A 17,737-nucleotide genomic window follows, 5' to 3' on the forward strand; every position below is an offset into this window, starting at 1 on the left:
CTTAAAGACAAAATAGCAAAATGGACTCATGAGAAATTTATGGGTAGTCATTGTCTGTCCTATTTCCACAATATGGAAATCCACAGATTTTTCGCAAAGATAAGTTCCTTATATAACCTGGAAAGAAATGTAAGAATCATAATCATTTTTAAATATCATGATTGGTTTTTTTTTTTTTCTTTTCGGCAAACACAAATATCAGAAACCATACTTTGAAAATAAACATATTTGGGGAATACATACACACACAAGTATCCCATTTAAATTTGTTTCTTTTTTAAGTAGGCTCTGCACCCAACATGGGACTTGAACTCACGACCCTAAGTGTTTCTTTCTAAAACCCATCTTTAAATAAAGCAGACTTAATGTGCCACTTTTAGCATGAAAATTGATTGGTATATTTCTGTTCACACTCACTTCCCATGTTTTCTTGAATAAGACCATTGTTAACTTAGCAGGAAAACTTACTCATGGTGCCTGCTGAGATTCTCTTCATTGTACACAAAGTAGATGTTATTAAACTGGGGAGAAAGATTAATGTATTTCCTACTAATTCCATAGAAGAGAACATGTATCTTTATTAATGTTAATGGTGGGGGCTTCTCATTATGTTATAGAATAATCTGCTTTAGCAAAGGTTTTTCTTCTGAAAAACTTCATAACATTTAAAGGTTAATATGTTAGGTAAAGAACAGTATCTTAAGATAAGCGTTTTTATTACAGGACATGATGGGATGGTTTTTATTAAATTATATGATGATTTGAATGGGGAAGAAGAAAAAGTGCATCGCTTCTTGCCCTCAACTTTAATGCCTTTAATCAAATAATGACCTTCTGGAAAATAGTTAATTTTAAGCATTTGGAAAGATCAATACCACTCTGCCACCAAAAAATGGCCTAGACAATGAAATTTGATGTATTTAAAGTATCATTTCACCCTCTTAACCTAGTAAATAATTTAAAAATGCTTTCAATATTGCTTTGCCGCTGTTCTGTTTCTCACTGTTTCAAGTGTGATGATTGTTCTTGAAAAAGAGGGTCGAAGTTGGTGCAGGAAGCCGCCAGGCCTCAGACCTGGAAGCCGGGGTTGTTCCCTCCGTGAGGCCTTGTGTGTCTCTGCATTCAGGGCCCCCGGAAAAGTACTGTGTGTTAAGACTGCATTTGAGGCAGTGGGTGTTAAAAACATAAAAAGTGTGAAAATGGAACACTTCTGGGATGTTAAAGGGGTAGCTTAAAACGTCATTAGTCACTTTGCATCTTTGTGATAGCTTTAAACCTTCATGCTAAAGGTGAAAGATTCCGCAACTCTGACAATTAGAACCCATTTTCCCCCCAGCTTATAGAACATTGATATGAAATTACCCTTGAGTGCCGACAGCTTTGTAAATAAAAAAAAAATTGCCCTCTATTAGCATGTTTGTGGGCAGATTAAAAACTGTCTTCATTAGCATAAGTAACACTTACAGATTCTTTTAAAAGTAGAAAATTATTTGCTGAATGATAAATTGCTAGCTTTATAGTTAGTTGTTGTTGAAAATGTACTCATTCAAAATGCCTGGTGTAGTTTAGTCTACAATACTGAATTTTTTGTGTTGGAAGTACTATTTAATGGATTATGTACTTAATCCTTGTTCCTACTACTTGCTAAAATGTAATTCATGCTTTCCACTAAAATGTTTGTATCAAATACGTCCCTATTTAGATTGATTTCTTTTAATATCATATATTCTTATACTATATGCCCCAGAGACTGGAACAAAATACTCCTGCAAATAACACCTAAAGATGAGGGTGAGGGGGAATAAATACAGACTGTAAAATGTTTTGCTTTTTAGAATTCAAATTATCCTTCCGTTTCTTAAAATGTATCTTTCCTTCTTCATTGCAGCAAGAATTGTCATTTTCTTTCTTTCATTTTTATAGCTCTTGGATTTAAAATGTATATGTACCTAACAGTAATAGATACATACCTGTATATTGTAGGAAATGAGTTGTGGTTTTTTTTTTTCTCAGAGAACGCTGAAGCCTCTTTTCTCCTGGAAAACTAGTTGTGTTACGTGCTCCCACCTTTGTCACAGAACAGGCCCTTGGAAGGGTTCTCTTTTTGACGTGTGTGAGTCTGTAGAGGTACAATAGATTCATTCAAGAAAGAAGGTTACTTCTCTGACTCAATTAAAATCATTGCATACCCCTTCTCCGTTACAATGTTCCAACTGAATTGACTTGAATTAATTGTTCTAAAAAGAGTGGAGTCGAAATCAGGGATTGAGTTTGGTTGGAAATTAGCAGCTGAGAGATGAAGGTGCCAGGATTTTTATTTAAATGTGGTACAACAAGATTCTGTCAGTAAAGCACATCATTAGAATATTGAGTTTAGAACTGCTAATTTTTCCTTTAAAATGAGCATACAGTCATGTGTTTCATGGACCATAATAAATTGCCATTGTGTTGTCATTGAGTTTGTTTTGCTTTTTTGCAGTACTGGTTTGGCAGTCATTCTGCATTTTCTCTTTCCTCCCCCCCCCCATCTTACTTTTTTTTTTTTTTTTTAATAGATCCCTCACCAAAACCAGTCAAACGAATGTTATTTATTTCATGCAGTCTTAGGTTTATGCATCTTCTGCACCATTTTCTTGCTTACGGTAGCAAGACATTTGCAGATGGTTCTTGGTTACTATAAAGTACATAACAGTATTTCCTTTGTGGCAGATGGATTTAAGACTTTTAGTTCTCAATAAATGTAGGTTTACAATACATAACTTTACAGGATTTGTGTTGTATATAACAGGTTTGAACATATTATCTCAGAATTCATCTGCATGGCATTTTCAGCTTATTCAGGGTTCATGCCAGTTTTTTTTAAGTAATAGAGGGAGCGCTGTGATTGATAGCAACAGCTCAAGGCGTGATTTTGAATAGAAACAAAGGGTTTAGAACAGAAGGTGTCAAATTAAACTTCGTCAGTTTGAAAAGTAGTAACATCCTGAAAGTTTTACTAATTTATTTACATGTGGCTACTGTTTATATTTTGCCCTCTTTATATGCAGTGTAATGTTGCTTGGCAAATTTACTACATTTAAAGTTTAGGTTGTTCCTTGTACCATTTTAGTTTTTGAGAATGGATCCGTCTCATTATTTTAAGGCTGTTACTCTCCTGTCTTTTCTACTGTACGGAATAGTCGTGATCTAATTTAATTTGGAGAGTAGCTCACTACTCCTGCCCATGGTCTTACAATATTTCAAGTCCCAGAGACCACTCTTAAAAATGTAATTATGTTCACATTTTGCAGCAAAGTACTGCATTTCATTTCTTGTCTCTCCTCTACCAAGTAAATCTATACATTTGTCATTTAAAAACTAATACAGTACTTAGGGGAATCATCATTATTTGTCAGATATTACAATATTCTGATATGTTCATTGTCTTACCAAGTTTATTTGCTCTAACAGTATCACTTATGGAAAAGTGACTTAGTAAAAGATATTGGGGAATTAGAAAGCTTTTGGCTTTTTTAGTCACTTTGGGCAAAACATAGATCAGATTACTGTCATCATTAATAGAGTCTCAATTGATAGGATTTGAGGCAGTCAGAATATTCCAAGGTATTTAAATAGTATTAGAATGAATTAATCTTATTTTTGCCAGCATAAATTGGGAATGTGCCAGTGCCTCTACTGACAAAGAACTAGCGTGTCAAAATGTCTGTTTTCCATTATTTTTTAAGAGATACACACATCAAGAAAAGCACTCCCTGCTTTTAGTTTAGTTTTTTTTTCTTTTTTTTTTCTTTTGGAATACCCTTGTAGAACTAACAGTTCCCAGCTGCACCGTTAAATATTTTTCTAAGAAGCATCTGATTTCAGTCTCTTAAAATCATCATGTCTCTTGAAAGGCTAGCAGAGACATGCTTCAAACTTATAATTCATCAAATTATTTTTAGATAAGGAATTAGAAGTATTATTTAAGGGCAGAGGTTAATAGCAAACTACTGGAAATGTTATGTTAGTCATGGGCAATTAATAAAAATACGGATCCATCTCATAAGTATAGATACACAGAAGTGACAATATGAGCAAAATATTTGTTGAATGAGTCAGGGCTCCTTTTCTGAAATATTTGTTAAACCAGCGTGAGTGTGATTGTTTAGGAATTAGCTATCATTATTAGCCATTTTAAAAGAACTAATGATTTTCTTTTCCAAAGAACATCTGTGATCCACATGTTTTTTCACATATATCCGAGTGCTAACTGATCTGTTACTTTAAGAAGTTCTAAAGGATTGGAAAAATTATTGGAGTTCTTCAGCTCTCTCCAAGAAGTATTTCTTATGTGAATTGTTCTTAATTTAACTTTTAGCAATTTATAGTTACAAACGTTTATTTCTTAAAAAAAAAATCTTAGATATTCCATGTTTAGCACTTACTGCAAGAGTGTACAATACCAGCTAAGAACAAAAAAACTACCCTCCCCAGAATAACTTTTCTGTTGTTTTTTATGAACCTTCTAACATCTTGAAAGGTAAATAGAATTGTAGCAATTTGCTCTGTTCAGGCATGGGGGCCTCTCAATTTGCTGTCGGTGAAGAATGGAGACAAAGGAGAGGAGCGTCATCTTCACCACAGTTAATATTCAAGCCTGCAGGAAAGTGTGGATCTAAAACCTGCACAGCATCAGAACTTAGATGTAAAGTGTAAAGAAATAGCTGAGATATAGGAAAATATAAAATGTTTTCATGGCTCAATCCAGATAGCAAATATTTGCCAATAAGAGCTAAATAAACATCTCCAGGGCACCATATACAAGTGGTCCTAAATACTTCAAATACTCAAATACAGTTTGAGAGTTAATATTATACTTACATAAATAGAGCTAAAATAGGACACATCATCATATTTTTCTGGAAATAAACATAGAGTTGCTGTGGTTAGAAAAGAAGCATATTCAGTGACATTCTAATCACAATTATTATTTTTTTAACTAATATTTTCTCAGGTAAATCTTCAGTTTACTGCTTGCTCTCTTAGCCTTGAATTACGCATTCAGTGGCATTGAATGGGTGCATGATTGCATGACCGACCCCTTGTACGTGTTTGTTTAATTACAAGACCTGCGGAGTAGAGAAACAAATGTCTCAGAAAAATTAGTAGATCTCATGAGGTTTAGCAACAGTCACTCACCCTTGGCTGGTTAATCTGTGGGCCTTGGGAAGTTGATGTTATCAGCTCTCCAGCTTTTCTTTTAAATTCTCTCAAATCAGCCCTTTGAGGAAGAATGGGCCTTATTTCTTTTCATTGTATATTGCAGTTGGAAGGGGAAGGAGAATTTTCTCCAAGGGCTCAGTTTGGGAAGAAGAGAAGAAAAGTCATACCATTCTCTGGTCTCACCCCCGATAACAGTCCCAACACACACACACACACACACACACACACACACTCTCTCTCTCTCTCTCTCTCTCTCTCTCCTTGGCTAGTTCTAAAAACCAGATAATAAAGAAACTGTGCTCATTCTACTCTCCTCCAGTAATTTACTTGGAATTTCCAAGGAATCCCTTCATCTTCGGTCAAGTCTCTAAAGCAGAGACTAAGACAGGGAATCAGGTGTCTATGATTTGGTGAAGGACCTGGAAGAAGTGAGGGAGGATAGGGACGAGGAAGGGGTCCGGTAAGATTATGGTCTCAGGCCCTCATACTGATGGGGGGAGGGAGCAAGAAGAAGGGGGAGGGCCATCTCCGGAGAGTAAATTGAAGGATTAAGGAAAAGGGACACTATCTCCAAAGGGACATCGTACCCCTGGGTAAGCCAATCACTGGCCATCCCAGGGTATGAGGGAGTCAGCGAGGATGTGGAGTAACTGTCCAGTCATCTCCAAGTGAGGTGACTCGAAACACTGCTCCAGAGAAGAGGATGGCTGTGAGCTTTCAGCAGGCAGCATGCAGCTGGAGGTGGTTGCCTTACTTGGTGAAGGGGGTCTGGGTGGGACAGTCCCTCTGACTCTCCGCCCCATTGCCTAGTGTCCATCATGCAGCTGAGATGAAGAACGTTTGGGATGAGGATTAGAGGTTTTGCTAGGTGATGTAGTCTTTTGGACCACTCAGTTCTGGATAATCTGAGGACCAAAAATAGGGCCTTAGGGGAGTCATCAGAGAGGTGCAGGTTTTGGCATTCATTGCATGTTTCCTTCTCTCTCAGTTCAGGAAATCTATTAAAATTCTTCTCTGGTGAATCATATGTTGCACACTACAGTGGGCAGAAAAAACAGGCTCTGAGATGTCTTTCTGGAAAGTTGTTTCTTGGAGAAGTCTTCTAACACCCATTCTGATGATTATGCTTTACAATGGACAACATTCTTGCTCACTCTATAGCACGTGTCCTTTCTCTGTGTCACACACACACACAATTTACAAATAGTTTCCTTCTGAATATAAAAATCATAAACTTTGGGAATCCTTTTAGGAAAAAAAATTATTTTAAAAATCTATCTTAGCTCTTAAATACCTTCAGGAACTCAGATGGCTGCTCATCAGACAAGAAGGCTGGGCAAGATGAGAAGCACGTTCAACTTTGCTTTTCTCCTATTTCATGTATTGCAAAGTCCGTGGTAAATGTGTCTTGCCCTCGGAATCTTAAAAAACATGACTCCTTTACAAGGCAAATCTGACCATTTATTGGAAACAGAGCCTGCCTCCTTGATAGCCTCAGCTATTTTCTCTTATCAGGTTAAAAAACATTTTTTTTTTAAGCAGATTGCAGTGTTTTTGAGCTTATGAAAAAAGTTAACTTCATAGGGTCTTTTCTTTTTAGCCCTTACTGGAAAGTATCAACCCCCACAGGCACAAACTGACCTATTATGCCCTTGTCTCTAAGGGGTGGTTGTGTGAGCTGTTACGCTGGAAAGAAGATCCTTCTCCAGAAAACAGGACTCTGTGGGAGAACCTCTCCATGATCCGAAGGTTCCTCAGTCTTCCTCAGCCAGAACGTGATGCCATTTATGAACAGGAGAGCAATGCGGTACATCACCATGGCGACAGGCCGCCCCACATTATCCATGTTCCAGCGGAGCAGATTCAGGTTCGTTTACCTTGGCCAATTCAATATAGCACTAAGTAAATAGAGCTTTAAACTTAGCCGGGAAATTAGCGTTTCTCTTCTTCCCGCCAGTCTAAACATAGGCTTTAGCAAGAGATAACGATACACTGCCATCTTGCTCAGGGGAATAAAAGGAAAATTAGCACACTTTTTTCAGCATGTGTATTGTGTTCCTCTTTCCTCATCTCCCCACCCACTAAGTAGCAGGATCCCCCTTTTTTGCCCTACTGGTTTGGCAAGTGCGTCTTTGTTAGAATTGGGTTGTGTTTTTTTGTGTGAGAGCTCAAATGTTTTTAATGACTATCAATACTGCCCTTTTGGAAAGGAATTAACTGCTGTTTCTATAGAGGAGGTTTGTACAATCTCAACTTTCTACCTTGGATACTGTCCAAAGAGAGGAGGGGAGGGAAACCTAATTGGAATCTTGTTTCTGACTCCTCAGCCCTTCCTTCACCTTGTAGCTGTCTCCCTACAACCTCACAGAACACAGGTTAGGGGTGAGTCATGTCTGTTTGTCTTTCCTTTAGAGCCCCTCTCCCACCACCCTTGGGAAAGGAGAGTCTAGAGGCGTTTTCTTACCGGGCCTGCTGACCCCTGCACCATGGCTCGGTGCTGCTCCCCAGGTGAGCGGGCACAAGTTACCTATGCCAGCAAGAGAGGGGGTGGTGTAAAGACCTGCTCCCTTGGTCAGGATTTTCAGATTTGGCAGAGAATGTACTAACCATGGTGGTGGCCAAAGACCACTGTGCCAGTAGATTTCAGCCGTGTGCTTAGCTGGTCATGTCATGGGACTTACCTGCATTCATCCACTGAGGGAACTCCCCTATTAATCTAGATTGGAAAGCTCTGGGATCAGGTAGTTTGTGGTGCCCTGTGGCCTTGATTTCTAAGGAAGCGTGTTGAATGAGCTGGAACTATAGAACCTTTTCCTGTTAAATCTAAGGGGATGTTTTTTAGCTTCTCCCTTTAAGAGAAAATGCCACTGCCTTCCAGAATCCTAAAATTCTACTGTCTTTTTTGCATCACCTGCATTATTTTTTTGGTATTGCTGTGGGGGTGAGTGGGGAATATATATGTAGCTAAAAACAATAATAGGGTTATCCATCCACTAGGAAAAAAAAAAATCCTTGAGTATGTATTAAAGATAAATTGGAAAAGAGAATCCCTTAGGATATCAAGCACCAAAATAATCATGAAAGCCTGAAAAACTTACTGTTTAGTAAAAACAAAAAAAGAGAAAGGTATATGTATAGTAATAAAAATAGTACTTGTTTGAAGATGTAAATTGTTTTTAATAAAATTGTTTCTTAGGGGGATAAAAAGAAATGCTTAGGCACAGTAAAAACGCGCTAATATTTTGCCGCTTACAGGTTGATTTGCTTTGATGATGAGAATTATGGTTATAGAGTATACAGTATGTGCATGTGTCACACATTTGTTATGTATAATTGTGTATGGAAATTACAGCACATATACAGACACTAATTATGAAAAAGTGTCTGTATACACTAAATTTAAATCCTAATCACATGAGTTTACTATAGACAAAACAATTTGCTAGCCGTTGTACAGTGGATCAAACTTTTATTTTTCAGTAAGAAAAAACTTGCAGTGTCAGCCTAGTGCAATTTGGTAAGAAATTGTGTGTGTATTAAATCCGAACTGACTGGTAGGAAATTCACAAACGTGAGAATCTCAGAAATCCTTTGGAGTCTGAAGGGATAATGCGGAAGAACAGCAGGCATTTATCCATTTTATTTGGAATTTAAATAAGACTTTCTATTCTTGCTCCATGCTTTAGCCATGGATGAAATGGGGCAAAACACAGGTTTCTTCCCCCCACGGCTCTGTAGCACTCCCTTCTAAAATGCCTTTGAAATCCTTACTCCTCAATCTTCATGTTAAATCTTTGTTAATTATTTACATCATAATTTGCTTTGCTGTCTTCACCTTCTGATGCGTATCCTTCTGATGAAGTTCACGGCTCACATTTTCGGCGCGCTGAGCTTTCACTTCCGTGAGCCAGACTGCAAATGAAGGGCAGGGAGGCTCCACTGACCCCTGATGAGGAAGCCCAGTAGCCCCCCAAAACCCTAGTCAAGCCTCCCCTTCCTGGTTCTTGTCATTTTGCCTCCTTTCCCTGTTGCTGAGGGCCATCTGGCTGGCCTCCCTTTTGCTCCTGCATCTTTGTCCCCCTCGGAGGAGCTCCAGGTGGGAGAAACTACAGATGGGATCCCCAGCCCCCAGTTTCCTCCTTCCAGCCGGCTTTGGCTTTGCCCGCCGCCGCCGGGAAGGGAAGACAGAGCTCTGACTGTCCGCTTGTTTCTTTGCAGCAGCAGCCGCCCGCGCAGGCGCAGCAGCAGCCGGCGCCGCCGCCCCCCCAGGCGCAGGCGCAGCAGCCCGCCGGGCCCCGGCTCCCCCCGCGGCAGCCCACCGTGGCCTCTCCCGCCGAGGCCGAGGATGAGAACCGGCAGAAGACCCGGCCGCGAACGAAAATTTCCGTGGAAGCCCTGGGCATCCTCCAGAGTTTCATCCAAGACGTAGGCCTGTACCCGGACGAAGAGGCCATCCAGACTCTGTCCGCGCAGCTTGACCTGCCCAAGTACACCATCATCAAGTTCTTTCAGAACCAGCGGTATTATCTGAAGCACCACGGCAAACTGAAGGACAACTCCGGCTTGGAGGTGGATGTGGCCGAATACAAGGAAGAGGAGTTGCTTAAGGATCTGGAAGAGAGTGTCCAAGACAAAAATGCTAACACCCTTTTCTCGGTGAAGCTAGAAGAAGAGCTGTCAGTGGAAGGCAACACGGACATTAACACTGACTTGAAAGACTGAGATCAAAGTATTATTTTCATTCATCAGTGCCACTGGTATTTACAAACGAAATGAGAAGTCCACCTTGTATTCTCTCAGAAAACCTTTGCTGTTCATGGTTTGGCCAATGAATCTTCAGAAACTTGCACAAACAGGAAAGTGGAGAAAGGATAATGCAGACTGCACTAAATGTTTTACTCTGTTTTACAAACTGCTTGGCAGCCCCAGGTGAAGCATCGAGGATTGTTTGGTATTAAAAATTAAAATTTGTGTTCACGGGACACATCAAGGTGTGTACCCCGTAAGCATGATACCGGTGATTTTTTTTTTTTTTTTTTTTGGAAAAATTATTATTCTGGAGCCTCAAACAAGCATTATAACTTCTGTGATTATTATTTCCTTCCTTTAATTATTTCTGTAACACTCCACACTGATCTTTGGAAACTCGCCCCTTATTTTAAAAAAAGAAAAAAAAGAGTTTGTTACTCTATTGTATGTTACAAAAGAACTATAGACTGTGGAATGCAGTTTAAAGATGACATATGCCAACAAATGCCTTGTATTATATGGCACTGCCGTAATTCAAATTTGTTTTTATTTTCGAAATAAAAGTTCACTGTAATTTTTTTCATTCTCATTGTTACATGATTTTTTAAAAAATGAAAAGAAAATGTGAAACACAATTTAGTCCTCATTATTTATTTGTAGATCCTGCAGCATCATGTTGTAATTAATTTTTTGGAAGTTTCCGTTAAATGTAATATTGCTTCTCTTGTTACCATACTGATTCTTTTCTATTTATAAATGTATTTTGATGGGCAGTAAAACAAAGTGTCTTAAAAGTTTTAAATAGAGAAAATGTGCTTTACACAGTTGCCTATAAAAAGTGCTCTATGTTATCCAAGCAATTCATACTATAAGCTTCACTCTTATTGTTGTATGCAATTTTTACTATCATGCAAATAAGCTTAGGTAAATAAAACTAATAGATCACCTTAGAAAATTATGCAATTAATGTGAAAATAATTGATGTTTGCAATGTGTCTTCCTTTGGTTTACAATCAATTTTAAAGCTACATCTGTATAAAATTTCTGTATAAAGGTGTATTTCTTTTTTATGAGTTTATGGCTATGAAAACACCAGCTATTTTGTTACAGCTGGCTGTTTTTATAAGTGTATCACAATTTTCTTTATGCAGAAATGTTCTGATTAGGAGTGGTTATTGACTGTAACTACACAATTAAAATTGTTTGTATGGTATGACATGGTAGGGTTGTCTGCTTATGTGAAGTAACTTTAAAGGTCAAAGATGGCCCTCTCAGTTAGGTGCATGTTAATATTTTCTTGATGATATTTTACTGATTTAAAAAAAAGATTGAAAAATCACTCAAAACACTGTAAATTTAAATCACAAACACATGCTCATTTCTTAAGTTTAACAACGAAGACCATAACCTGTTTGGGGTTAACATTTTGCCTAATAAACAGAGATAGAAGGATGGTCAGAAGACTCGCCAAGAAAAACGTAAATACACTGTCTAGGAGTTATGTGCTTAGAATGAATCCATCTGCATTTATTTCACAATATTTAATTATGGTAACACTTTTTTTAAGCTAATGTATAGATATTTTAAAGGCCTTTATCAGTAACATAAGTAGGTAAAAAATGGACCTTCTGTATAAAAACCTCTTAGTAAGCAATGTATTTTTTTAAGTTATAAATGGAATATAAGTTAAGAACTCTGAGCTCATTTGGTTTTGTATGTCATAACTATAAGAACTGAATGAAGAAAATAAGAATAACACACGCGGACTTTAAACACCATCTTCAAAATTCTTGCAACATCAAACTCCATACACTCCGCGATATAAAATGAGGTATACTGGTGGTCATGGAAAAGATTGAAGCCAGGGTTTCGATTTTTTGATTATCATTTTGTATTCATTTTCTCTTTGGATGCATCTTTTTAAGATTTCGTAGATGTTAAAAGGGGTGTGTGGGTTCCTTGATAGTTGGTTCTGAAATTGTCCAGTCTCTTCATGCCTAACATTTTTCCAGGCACTGATGAGCTCATTGGTAGGCAACTGGGCTGCTTTAATGTTGAACTTTTACTTAAGAAACTAAAATGGCATCATTGAAAACTCCCAATTCAGCTGTAAAAGTACTATTTACTTTTGAAGCACAGCTGAACTGCTTTGAAGGCAGCTGGTTTGCTGTAACTTAAAATTGTATTGAAAAAGTTTTCAATTCTTTTTATTAAATGAGAAGACAACTTTTAAAATTCTTGCTCACTTAGAGTTCAGAAAACCATTTGAGGAAAAGAAATTTGAACTAATAAAATAGAAACTAGATTTCATATAGTTAAAAAAAGAAGAAGAAATAGAAAGTAATATGCCATGAAGTTTTTAAAGAAATTCTTTCCTCTTTTTTTTCCTCTGGGTTTAGAGGGAAAAGCTAGAGCAAGGAGTAGTCTTTGATTTTTTATTATTTTTTTAATCCAGCCCAGCAGAATATAAGGTGCCAGAAATTTTAATTTTTTTAGAAGGAAAAATTGGGTTGCAAATACGATTTTGCCATTCCCAATAAACTAATTTCTTTCGAAATAACATTTTGAATGAATTTTGACGACTTTGTGTAAGAAATCAATACAATACTAATAATTCTCTTCCTTAGACCTTTTAAGCAGCATAATCTTCCTAGTACAATATTTTAAGCCAAAAATAAATAAATAAAAGCACATATCAAAAAACAGTGATGGTCATGATGGAGTGAGCAAAATCGTTTTCAGGGAAGATGACACAATTTGGAAATGACTTCTTTGGGTGATCTTCCACATTGCTCCCCCAATGTCATTTATCGTCCATACCAGTCCTCTTACTGCCAGTGGCTACAGTAAAACTCCTTGAACAAGCTTCATGGTGTCCAAGTATTTCAGAAACTTTTCAAAGCTGGGCATGATATAGAGCTTTGTGCTGTTAAGACCTTAGCAGAGTCAGGTAGTTTACGGGTAATATTCAACCTCGTGCATCTGAATCTGTCATGGATTCCTTCCCTCAGCACTTTGCCACTAATTTGTATTACACTCTGTGGCCATATAATACTTGCACGTTATGCAAAAAATAATGTTGACAGTATCTCCTTGGCACGTAATATGCAGAGCTGACACCTAACCTTTGAAAACCAAGGTAACTAATATGTGTGCCCTAGTTGTGTGGCACTTGGTTAAAAAGTCTGTACATATTATGTATAAACTGTGTATTGATTAACATTTAGTCCTAAGGAATTCTGAGCTTAAAAGAAGTGTCTTTCTTTTTTCCAAGTAGTGATATCTATATCTAACTGTGCTTATCTAAAATATATAGCTTGAGTAGAAAACATTTTCAGATGGTTCAGCATTGAGTAAAAATGACAATCCCATACATTCCATTATTAAATTCTGCCCTATTCCCTATTGTTATCATCAGCTGGTATTAAGGTCCTTGATTGTCACGATATTATCAATAAATGAGGTATTCTGAACTGCCTGGTGATATTTTCAAAAGAGCAATTAAAATGTGTATACCCTATTATATAGCCAATAAAAATAGGACTACCTGGCTGAAGGAAGGCAAAAATCTGCATGATAGTGTAGAAACCAAGGAAGGTCCCAAAATATGAATCACATTTAAAATATCAGAAGATACTGATGCTATAGTTTATCTTACAAATAAATATTTTTTACTTTTAAAGGGGGCATATTATGGATTCAGTGTTTCTTAGGAGGCAATCCTTTTAATGTAAATACTAAATACTTGCATGTCTTTTGACAAAGGTTAAATTACAATCTATTAACATGCACATTTTTTATAAAATATAAAGTACCCCTATTAAAGAAATGTGGTGGAAGGTGTATGTCCAGAATACTATTACCTGTTTAACAATACCAAATGTTAAATAAAAATAGTTTGGAATTAATGTTTAAAAAACGAGCAAGATTTTTAAACCTTTCTTTTCTTTTAAACCTACTTATCTGAATCATGCATTTCCAAACTTATCAAAATAATTCCAAAAAGTTCCATTATGGCTTCTTGCCTTATACCAGGGTTGTGTACGAAGTCCCCTTCTGTCAACTATTTTCAGCTGTTAATATTCCTATTGTGGTCAAAAGCATGAGACTTGGGCCCCATTCTGTATGATAATGTTTGATGAGGAGATGCAGTAAAACAGTACCTTGTACTTGTTGCCTCGCCAAGGAAACAGAAAAACTCTAAGGTGACCTATTTTGCTCTAAATTAAATACTGAACATTATTTCTGTACTATTAGTTGAATTTTTTTTATTGTTATTATTTGCTTTTTGTGGTATTTAAGTACTTTTCATTACAGTGACAGAATCTAATCACATCTTTACATCCCCCCCCCCCCCAAAGATATGATGCCCCATGTGCTGCTCTGATATTCCACTCACAAAAAAACAAACAGTATGTGTTAAAGGAGGATGTTGGGAACTTTCAAATATTTAATGTCTGTTAATTCATTGAGTGTGCGGCAGAGTGATGCAAAGTGAGCATTTGTTCAGAGCACGAACCTGTCCAACAGCATCTTAATGTGGGGACAGGTTTCACCTACTCCACTTTTGTTTCCCATTTTAACTTCCAAATTTTACCAAATCTCTCTCAATGGCTTCTTAACCTTCTGAGGCCTCCTGAATCGCAGCACACTCAGACATGCTTTAAAGGAAAATAGCAACATCATTCGTAGAATGTTTTGTTATAGAAGGTACTGCTCCAAACCTGTCTCTAAGGCACTGAAGGCAGGCTCTGAAGCTCCCCCTTCAAAGAGCAGGAAGGGGCAACTCAAACAGGCTAACTGATTTGTTCAGCTGTTCGGGGGGGTCTCATAGGTTTCAAAACCCAAGCCCTCTACCCTTGCATTCCTATGGCTACTTCTTAATAAAACCTTTTTCAACTGCAGAAGATGTAAAAACATTCATTACCATTCAAAATTTTCAAAAATCTAATGTAGTGTGTATTCTGCTAACATGAAAAAGTCTGTCACAGAGTAATTGAAATCGAGTATATGAAATGTTAACCCCCAGATTCTGCTGTCCTGGTGTAGGAGCCATATACACAAAACCTTTTTTTCTAAAAAAAAAAAAAATACACTTTGTTATAGGAATGTTCATATATACAAAAAAAAAAAAAAAGGTAGAATAATGTAATGAACCGCTGATGATTCACCCCCAGTTCAAAATTGTAACATTTTCCCATTAATAAGTACTTTGTGAAACTCACTAAAATTAAGATGAAACTTTTATGAAAATATTCAAACTGTTCAGTGGTTTTTGCCTATAATGATATTCTGACATTATCTTACTTTTTGCAAAGTAATGAATTTTCTGATTTCTCGAGAAAATACTGAAACGAAGTTTCTCTCTGAACTCTCTGAGAATTTTCAAAAAGCCAATTTTAGAAGGAGAACCTGTGAGAATTCCACAAATATTTGTCATATAAAAAAAGAGACAACCCAGCCTCTCTTTATTTATAAACAATACGTGCTTTCATATCATTGTTGAAACTAAAGTACATAATTTTCAGTTATGCATAATAAAATATGTAATTAAGCAACATTCCATAGTGGATTAAAGAATTAAAAGCTTCAGGTGCAGAAAAGAATTTGTTGGCATTTTCTTTTTCAGGGTGGTATTTTGAGGTGTTACTTTTCATTTTCCTTTGACATCTTATACACAAATAAATAGACAGAAGCAGGTGAGAAGCAGAGAAATGAAGTAAACCTGAAAACTAGTGAGGTAGCATATTTGCAATGTGCCCACAAAGGCTAAACTAAAAAGGACAGAAATCTTCTTAGCCTGGGGAGGGAAAAAAAAAAAATCTCTAAATGGGGGCGTGTGTTTCAAGAAATAGAAATAACATACTAAAAAGTTAACTGCACTTGATCATTCCTACATTTCAAACTACATTAAATTAATCACACTCCAATTGGTCAAGTCCAGTAGACTTATTTTTCAAGTGAAGAACTACATTTAATTAATAATCCTGTACTATAAACACTGAAGTTCATAGAGGCATTTGGCATTTATCCTATTTTTGAAAAAGAGTAATGCATCAAATAAAAAGCAAACCACTTCGATGTCAGAATGTCACAATGATTCTAAAAGTAAATTATTCTACTGAACATTTAAGAAAAAATAATAATACAGAAAAAATATAATAATAACACAGAGATGAGATGCCCCATCTAACATCAGGAGAAATTCTAGTATCTATGGTTTTTATATAGTGCTTAAACTACAATAATAATCAACCGTATGAGAGCAAGCAAATTCAATATCATGTATTTTTATTAGTTAAAGCCTGACACGGAAATGTGTGTGTGGTTAGTGCATGAATGAGATCAGACGACTTAGAAGAAATATGGAATGAGACCTATATCCCATGGACAATCCTTTGAATGGGGCTTTTTAAACTGACACATGTAAAGAGCCTTTTGCTAGCCTTTAGCATCTCACGGTCCTGCTGAAATATGACACTTTTGTTTTTGTGTGTTTTTATACCCCAACTTTTTACAAAAACAATTAGCTAAAACTTCTATATGTAATGCAATAATATAGGACAAAAAAGGAAAAACTGCAACAAAATTAATCCAAATTTTAGATAGAAAAGGACACAAATTGAAAGGTATGTTTGACCCAGAAATGCATATCTTGAGTTGTTATACAATTTATTAGAGTACACTACCAAAACTTTTAACGGTTTTTTTGAGGTACAATTGACCTACAATAAACTGCACATACGAAAGCATACAATTTGACAATTTGAAGTTTTCACACACACATGTGCTCACATGTCTGTGCGTGTGTGTATGTGTGTATATATCCACCCACACCGTTGGGAGCACAATGAACGTATCAGTTATCCCAACAGTTTTGTGCCCTGTTGTAATAATCCCTCCCTCCCAACCTCCCATCCTCATTCATCACTATCCCCATGACACCAACGATCTGCTTTCGTCACTGTAACTAAGTTTGCATATTCTAGAATTTTGTATAAGCAGAATAATTCAGAATGCACTCACTTTTCTCTGCCTTCCTTCACTAAGCATAATTATCTTAAGATTCATCCATGTTCAGCTTGCTTATTATTAAGAAATATTACCTTTTATGGATATAGTGCAATTCTTGTTTTGTCAATTATGCAGTTGATGAATATTTAGGTTGTTTCCAACTTGGGGCTGTTTCAAAGATGCTATGAGCATTTCTATGTGTGCCTCTCTATGGACATATGCTTGTATTTCTCTTGTATAAATTCCTAGAAATAAAGTAATTTCTCATACTATAGGTATTTAACTTTTTAAGACTCTAACAAACTGTTTTCCAAGGTGGTTGAACTGTTGTTCTACAGTCCCATCAACAGGGTATGGGAATTCCCATGGTTTCACATCCTTGCCAACACTTGATAGGATCAGACTTTTTCATTGTAAACATTCTGATATGTGTGTAGTGATACTCATGATTTTAATTTGCACTTTTGTAATAAATGGCATTTCCCTACTGAATATCTTTTCATGTGATTTGCTATCCATCTATCTTTTATGAAGTGTTTGTCCTTTTACCCATTTTCCTAAGTTTTTCTTTTTTAAAAAATTTTTTATTTCTTTATTTGAAAGAGTGAGAGAGACCATGAGCAGGGAGAGGGAGAAGCAGGTTTCCCACTGAGCAAGGAACCTGGCAGGAGGCTGGATCCCAGGACCCTGGGATCATGACCTGAGCCCAAGGCAGACACTTAACCAACTCAGCCACCAAGGTGCCCCTACCCATTTTTTTTTTAATTGGTTG

General features: G+C 36.7%; 1 protein-coding gene across 8 annotated transcripts in view; it reads left to right on the plus strand.

Moving 5' to 3' along the window:
* Positions 1 to 11,650, plus strand: part of SATB1 (SATB homeobox 1) — a 99,937-nt gene extending 88,287 nt beyond the window's left edge. For 5 of the 8 annotated variants that reach the window (XM_059390867.1, XM_059390869.1, XM_059390868.1 and 2 more), the window contains exons 10-11: positions 6,866 to 7,069; positions 9,421 to 11,650. In XM_059390867.1, coding sequence (XP_059246850.1) covers positions 6,866 to 7,069; positions 9,421 to 9,924 — 708 coding nt within the window. In that variant the 3' untranslated portion in view covers positions 9,925 to 11,650. Of the gene's footprint in view, positions 1 to 6,865; positions 7,070 to 7,614; positions 7,762 to 9,289; positions 9,299 to 9,420 lie in introns of those variants that run through there. The other 3 variants (XM_059390874.1, XM_059390873.1, XM_059390872.1) reach the window with 3 other exon arrangements.
* The last annotated feature ends 6,087 nt before the right edge of the window (positions 11,651 to 17,737 follow it).

Source organism: Mustela nigripes, chromosome 2 (genome assembly GCF_022355385.1).
Source record: "Mustela nigripes isolate SB6536 chromosome 2, MUSNIG.SB6536, whole genome shotgun sequence".
In the NCBI taxonomy this organism is placed as follows: Eukaryota; Metazoa; Chordata; class Mammalia; order Carnivora; family Mustelidae; genus Mustela; species Mustela nigripes.